This window comes from Petromyzon marinus, chromosome 64 (genome assembly GCF_048934315.1).
Source record: "Petromyzon marinus isolate PM22_M1 ecotype Great Lakes invasive population chromosome 64, UKy_Petmar_22M1.pri1.0, whole genome shotgun sequence".
Lineage (NCBI taxonomy): Eukaryota > Metazoa > Chordata > Hyperoartia > Petromyzontiformes > Petromyzontidae > Petromyzon > Petromyzon marinus.
Window position 1 is genome coordinate 9,551,308 of NC_133730.1, and position 8,109 is coordinate 9,559,416.

At 53.3% G+C, this 8,109-nt stretch overlaps 1 protein-coding gene across 1 annotated transcript; it reads right to left on the bottom strand.

The window, feature by feature from the left end:
* Positions 1–1,052: 1,052 nt before the first annotated feature.
* On the bottom strand, positions 1,053–4,605 carry MED11 (mediator complex subunit 11). The gene is made up of 3 exons (XM_032980277.2): positions 4,339–4,605; positions 2,094–2,224; positions 1,053–1,630 (listed from the first exon to the last, which is right to left on the bottom strand). The coding sequence occupies exons 1-3, from the start codon at positions 4,547–4,549 to the stop codon at positions 1,478–1,480; spliced, it is 495 nt and encodes a 164-aa protein (XP_032836168.1). The 5' UTR covers positions 4,550–4,605; the 3' UTR covers positions 1,053–1,477.
* Positions 4,606–8,109: the final 3,504 nt, after the last annotated feature.

The window sequence follows — 8,109 nt, forward strand, 5'->3', positions numbered from 1 at the left end:
CGCAGTACCAGCGCCAGAGTGGGGGGCCACCACTATCCAGGCTCAAGGAGAGCCGCGGACCTGGGAGCACAGCAGCCAAATGGCGCCCATCCCGAGCACTATCCAGGCTCAACGCTGCTTAGCTTGCGAGGCGCCCGTTGTTGGAGCCCCGTGCCTCTCGCTTGCTCGCCTGCCCGCGGTTGACCGGGCCTCACCCCTTCAGACTCGCACACACATTCGCACGCCCATGCGTCCACTCGCGCCACTGTGATGCTCGGAGGAGCCGCAGCCCCTTGGCACACACAGCTGCTCTGTAATGCCTCGCCACCGGGCACCCCTATGACGCTGCCTCCCCCCCCCCTAATTTCCAGCGGTGCCACTCGCCGGTTGCGGCACCGCAGATGCTGAACACTGGCACGGAGGGGCGTGGTGCCAGGGCGTGTGAGGACGGTGTTGCCTGACCAGTGTTATACTCGTGATGAAGACTGTGACGTGCTAATGAAGATGGTTTGTGGGCGGGGATGACCGCTCGCTCGCGCAATGCCTCGTGACCACCGACTCACCCGCCAGCTCGCTTGCCCACTCATTCGCTGTCACCTGCCCTCGCGTACAATGCCTCGCCCACAATGCCTCGCCCACAAGCTCATGGATTCACCAACCCGCTCGACACTCGCTGGCACCGGCGAGGCCACGTGCCTTCACCAGCACCGCCGCCGTTGGCCCGTGGGAGAGCGCTGTGGGGTATTGTATGCCAGCGGTTCGTGCCGTCGGCGCGTCACGTTTGTGCAGCTGCCACTCTGCGTGTGCGAGCGACCCGCCTGTTACACACAAGCACCCTGTTCTCATTCGCGTTCCGTTTTGTTTGTAAATACGCGCGGCCTTAACTTTCACAGCTGCCTGTCGCGTGGACGGTGTGGACTCGTGCGCTGTACGTTCGTGCGATGTACCGCACCTGTCTCAGCCGCCCTGGAGCGACCTTCCTCCCACCGGGGGCCATGCGAACGCCACCGTGCCATCCTTGCACTAACACCACCCAACCTCCACTGAATCAATAAAGTACGGAACGGAACGCCTCCACTTGCTCCCAGAGCTTTCCTTTATTGGCACAAAGTTGGGCGCTTACAAAAAAAACAACTCGCAGGTCGTCGTTTACTGATCCACAGGCACAGCACCGATCCACAGGCACAGCACCGATCCACAGCCACAGCACCGACCCCCCAGCCCTGCGCTCACAAGGAGTGGGCGGTCAGCACAGCCCCACTTACCAACCCCCCCCGGCGGCCACCGTGAAAGTTCAATCCAATGCCCAGGCCGAGCAACTGTGGCCGATGCTGTCGAGCGACTGCGGCGGGCTCCTCGGGTTCTGATGGTGCGGGCCGAGCAGGGCCGGGCAGGGCCGGGCCGGGCAGGGCAGGGCCGGGCAGGGCCGGGCAGGGCCGGGCAGGGCCGGGCAGGGCCGGGCAGGGCCGGGCAGGGCCACCCCCCCCACACCGCCACCTCACATGGGGAATCCGGCGGGTCCCAGCGCCGCCTCGCAGTGCCCGGCGAGCTCCTGCAGCTTGATGCGCACGTGCTCCACGCGGTGCAGCGCCGTCAGCGCGTCCTTGCGGGCGCCGTAGCTGGAGCCCTCGTGCGGCTGCCCCGTCGCCACCTGCGGGCGCGCAAGGCCAACGGGTGCCGACGCCGTAGACTTTGACGCGCGCCGGGGCAGGCGACGTCAGCGGACTGGGCCCGCTGCGTCTCTTGGCGGAGGTGCGACCGGAAGTACCGGTCCCTCCGCCGCCTGCGTCTCTCTCCCCCCCCCCCCCCCCCCCCAAGTACCGCCGATGTTTACGCGCCGCGCCGGGCACTGATTAAAGGCCGAGTCGACCTAAACGGAGGCCCTGGACCGGTTCAAGTTATTCGTCGCCGACGTTGGGGCCGTGAACGGGAATGGAACCGCTGGGCTCGTCACGCGGTCCGCTGACGGACACGCAGCACGCTTCCCCCACGCTTCCCCCACGCTTCCCCCACGCTTCCCCCACGCTTCCCCCACGCTTCCCCCACGCTTCCCCCACGCTTCCCCCACGCTTCCCCCACCCCCCCCCCGGCTACCCGCGGTGCCCCCCCCCCACCTGTGCCAGGTAGCGGATGTGTCCCGTGAGCTCGCCCTCCACGCGCTGCAGACTCTGCTGGAACTGCGCGGTCAGCTTCTCCAGCTGCCGCTCGTTGGGTTTGTCCTTCGCGAGCTCCTGCAAGGCGCAGCCTGCACACAACCGTGGGGCGATGAGTCTCCGGCAACCCCGGGCAACTCGCCACAAGCAACATAGGAGCAACCCAAGGAAAATCCACACGACCACCGGGCAGAGAGAGAGAGAGAGACGCAGACTCCAAATATACAGCAGCAGGCGTCAGGGGTCAGCATCGAACCCATGACCTCCGGTGTACCAGGCGAGGTAGGTAACAGCTCACCACCGGCTTTAGTGAGCTCCTGTATGGCGCAACGTGCACACACACACACAGTGTTACAGTCACCACAGACAACTCACCACAACCTACACCCTCACACACACGAAGTGTTACAGTCACCACAGACAACTCACCACAACCTACACCCTCACACACACGCAGTGTTACAGTCACCACAGACAACTCACCACAACCTACACCCTCACACTCACGCAGTGTTACAGTCACCACAGACAACTCACCACAACCTACACCCTCACACACACACTCAGTGTTACAGTCACCACAGACAACTCACTACTCACTACAACCTACACACTCACACTCACTCAGTGTTACAGTCACCACAGACAACTCACTACTCACTACAACCTACACACTCACACACACACAGTGTTACAGTCACCACAGACAACTCACCACAACCTACACCCTCACACACGCAGTGTTACAGTCACCACAGACAACTCACCACAACCTACAACCTCACACAGTGTTAGTCACCACAGACAACTCACCACAACCTACACACTCACACACGCAGTGTTACAGTCACCACAGACAACTCACCACAACCTACACCCTCACACAGTGTTAGTCACCACAGACAACTCACCACAACCTACACCCTCACACACACGCAGTGTTACAGTCACCACAGACAACTCACCACAACCTACACACCCTCACACTCACAGTGTTACAGTCACCACAGACAACTCACTACAACCTACACCCTCACACACGCAGTGTTACAGTCACCACAGACAACTCACCACAACCTACACCCTCACACACACGCAGTGTTACAGTCACCAGACAACTCACCACAACCTACACCCTCACACGCAGTGTTACAGTCACCACAGACAACTCGCCACAACGTACACCCTCACTCACACGCAGTGTTACAGTCACCACAGACAACTCACCACAACCTACACCCTCACACACACACTGTTACAGTCACCACAGACAACTCACCACAACCTACACACACACACGCAGTGTTACAGTCACCACAGACAACTCACCACAACCTACACACCCTCACACACACAGTGTTACAGTCACCACAGACAACTCACCACAACCTACACACACACACGCAGTGTTACAGTCACCACAGACAACTCGCCACAACCTACACCCTCACACACACACGCAGTGTTACAGTCACCACAGACAACTCACTACAACCTACACCCTCACTCACACGCAGTGTTACAGTCACCAGACAACTCACCACAACCTACACCCTCACACACACAGTGTTACAGTCACCACAGACAACTCACCACAACCTACACACACACACGCAGTGTTACAGTCACCACAGACAACTCACCACAACCTACACACCCTCACACACACAGTGTTACAGTCACCACAGACAACTCACCACAACCTACACACACACACGCAGTGTTACAGTCACCACAGACAACTCGCCACAACCTACACCCTCACACACACACGCAGTGTTACAGTCACCACAGACAACTCACTACAACCTACACCCTCACTCACACGCAGTGTTACAGTCACCAGACAACTCACCACAACCTACACCCTCACACACACGACACAACACGACAACACAACACGGCACGACACCACGCGACACAACACAACACACCACGACACACAATAAGACACCACACGACACGACACCACACAACACGACACAACAAGACACACCACGACACAACACGACAACACGACACACACCACGACACACAACACGACACGGCACGACACCACACCACACAACACACCACGACACACAACACAACACGTGCGCCGCGCGAAACAACTTGAGGAGAAAGCGGGCGAGAGACGGTGGGGGTGGTGGTGGTGGCGAGAGACGGGGGTGGTGGTGGTGGGGGAGACAAAGGCGGCGGGGGGTACCTGCGTGCTGCAGCACGTTGGCGATCTCGCGCTCCACCTCCTCAAGGCTGCGGAGTCGCTCGTTCGCGCCTCCCAGAGTCGCCATCACCGCCGCCTCCTCCTCGCCGGGGACGCTTGCGGTGACGTCATCCCCCACCACGGCGGTGACGTCATCCCCCACCACGGCGGTGACGTCATCTTCCGCCTCGATGAAAAAAGCGGCGGACGCCATCCGCGAGATACAGCCGTGGTGACGTCGTGTCGGGTTTATATACAGCAATGACGTCTCACGCAGGCGTGGTGACGTCGGCAAGATATATACAACAATGACGTCATCGTGTCAGCCGTGGTGAGGTCGGGCCGGATATATACAGCAATGACGTTACCCTCACACACAGGGCCGTGGTGACGTCAAAAACAATTAATACAATAGTGACGTCATCGTGCACAGCAAGTTTCATTTAGATTTGAAGCTTTCGTGACTGCAAGAATTCATACTCTTTGGTTTTATTCGGTAAAGTCACGTAGGTAAAAAAAATTAAATAAAAGGAACAGAACTGTCGGGACGACAGCACTTCAATATTTTATTTTAATTTGTTTTTTTACCTACGTGACTTTACCGAATAAAACCAAAGAGTAAGTTTAATTTATTTTCAAGTTTTTGTTTGAGCCATGCGGCTCTTAAGTCGGGTGCAAACCGCAACAGGCAAAATGTGAACAGAGAAACGTCGCGGATAAAACCCAGCAAGACGACAAATCTCACAACAACAAAAAAACTCATTGAATTGTTGGACGGGCAAGGATGGATCATGACATTCGTACATTACTGTGAACGATTCAATGTTGACCGTGGGCCAAGTTAATTTACTTAACGTGAAAACTGACGATGTTAATTTGACCCTCAAACCTCCAGCTGCCACTTGCCTCTCAGCGCGTGAATTGCACGACAGGCCACCAAACTTGCACACATCAGCTTCCGATTGACATATCGCGCATTCCACCGACGAGCAACTGGAAAAAAAAAGTTGAGTTCGCTGTCATTCAGGACTCCGTCGTTGTTCTGGTTCCGATTATTCTGGCAATTCGTGTCGGGGCCTTGACGCAGGCTGGCTTGCAGTAGGGTGGAGCGGTGGGATGGCTTAGCACTGCACGCAGGTCTCAATCTACGTGTACTGGTTCATGATAGGCAGGATGGCCTCCGTGGTGCTGTGGTCCACCACGTCAGACTTGTTACCAACCAGTAATAAAAATTACAGCGCTAAAAATTACAGCACTAAAAATCACAGTAATAAAAATTACAGCACTAAAATTTACAGTACTAAAAATTACAGTACTAAAAATTACAGTAATACAAATTACAGAACTGAAAATGACAGTAATTTTGCTGGAATTTTGCTGGAGCAGCCACCTCATGACGGAGGCTTGTGATGCCTTCGAAACGTCGTGATGTAATTGAGTTGTTAAATGGTTTCTTATTTATTTAATTTATTTATTTACATACGTGACTTTACCGAAAGAACCAAACAGTATAAACAAAGACTCACACAACAACAACACAAATATAAAGCACGAAACGTACGTTAAATTTTGATTTAAAGCTTTCGTGACTGCAGTAATTCATATTCTTAGCTCGTTCGGTAAAGTCACGTTGAAGGGAAACAATAAAATAATAAAATATATATAAAACAATAAACATTCTCACGACGTTTCGACCATAACACGTTTGTGTCATGGTCAACGTGACTTTACCGAAAGAGCTAAATAGAAACGTACGTTGTCCGTGACCAGGTAAAGTCCACTTCCTCCACGTGCTGAGTTTTCCAGAATCGACCCGGCCACACGATGACAGCCCGGCAAAGTCGCTCGACGTCGTCGTCATCGTCAATGTGTACATGTTTATAGCAGCATACAAAGAATCTCGAGACTCTAAACGCGCGGTGATGTTGTTGATTCCCTAACGGAGGACCCGGAGAAGAAAAATCCAAGCGAGCACGGGGAGAGAGAGACGCAGACTCCGAATCTACAGCAGCAGCAGGCATCATCAGGGTTGGGATGGAACCCACGACCTCCTGTACACCAGGCGAGGTAGTTAACATCTCCTAGCCACCGTGATGGAGATGATGATGAGAGAGAGAGAGAGAGACGCAGACTCCGAATCTACAGCAGCAGCAGGCATCATCAGGGTTGGGATGGAACCCACGACCTCCTGTACACCAGGCGAGGTAGTTAACATCTCCTAGCCACCGTGATGATGATGATGAGAGAGAGACGCAGACTCCGAATCTACAGCAGCAGCAGCAGGCATCGTCAGGGTTGGGATGGAACCCACGACCTCCTGCATACCAGGCGAGGTAGTTAACATCTCCCAGCCACCGTGATGCCCAATTGTTCACATGACAAGCCTGACTCATTAGCTGTGCGGAGGTGGAGGTGGAGGGTCACGACACAGTTTCTCTAAATGCAGCAGCAGATCATCGATTATCCAGCGGTCCCGGGCCGATCCGACTGTAACCAGTCCGGCGATCGGTAGCACCATGCGCGTGACAAAAAAAAATCAGAGGTAGCTTCGCTGGATGTCGGTGTCAAATATATTACACTGCATTATACACTAAATGCAAACAGCTTAAGCAATGAAAGTACTGGACGTGGCATGCATTGTTTCACGACTGATAACGACAGGAGTGGAGAACAGAAAATAAACACGGGTGCGATCCGCGCTAGGTGGCGTGAATATGCATGGTGCTTCAAAAAAATGTGAACACTTCGGAGAATTTGCAACAATAACCACGAGAAATGTTCCTCCTCCGGCCTCTGGAGACCACCTGGAGAAGATTCCAGGCGTGTGCTGACAATGACGGCGAACAAGTGGAGATTCTTTGACTTTCTGAAGCTATTAATATTACATTGATGATCATGCTACAATGTATTATTAAACGATAAAATTCTCACGACGTTTCGACTGCAACACAAGCAGTCGAAACGTCGTGAGAATTTTATTGTTTTATATATGTTTTATTATTTTATTGTTTCCCTTCAACGTGACTTTACCGAAACAACTAAGAATATGAATCACTGCAGTCGCGAAAGCTTTAAATCAAAATTCAAGATGAAAACCTTTCGTTCATATCCGCATCTCCAGTTTTTTTCAACCTTCCTACTCGCAGCTCTGCTCACTTCCAAAGCCCCGGCATATTCTGTCGCAATGTCCCAGCTTGTGGAGCACTCCACTCTCCATGCCCAACACCCCCACCAACTCTTCAGATCTCCTACCTGGCTCCTTCACCCCCCCCGCCCCCCCGTGGAAAACGTTTTGTTGGTTTGGCCATGTTTGTTTTGTTGTAGTACGGAGTTAGACTGATGGCCTTAGTCTAAGTTGTCTTGTGGTTGTTGTTGTTGTTTGACTTGAATCCCACTGGGATGTTTTGCACACAGCGTTGGTGGTGTACGGTGCTTTATTTTTTCAGGAATATTTTGCTGTGTTTTTTGTCTTGGATTTTCTGTTTGCACAGTCACACAAAGTCACTTTAAGATGTTTTCCTTGTTCGTGTTTTAGTTTTTTTGTTTGTTGTGGTTGCACCCGATTCAAGAGCCGAATGGCTCACAGGGCTATACCAAAATAAATCAAACTGAAACTGAAAACTGAAAATCAACTGTCTCTTAACTATATAGCCCCTATATAATACTGGTAGGAACGAAGTTGTAAACTGAGTGTACCAGCCTGCAATAGATTAATGTGTCCGTCCGTCCGTCCCCTTTCAATACTTTAACGAAGTTAAATCTCGTGCTGTTGGG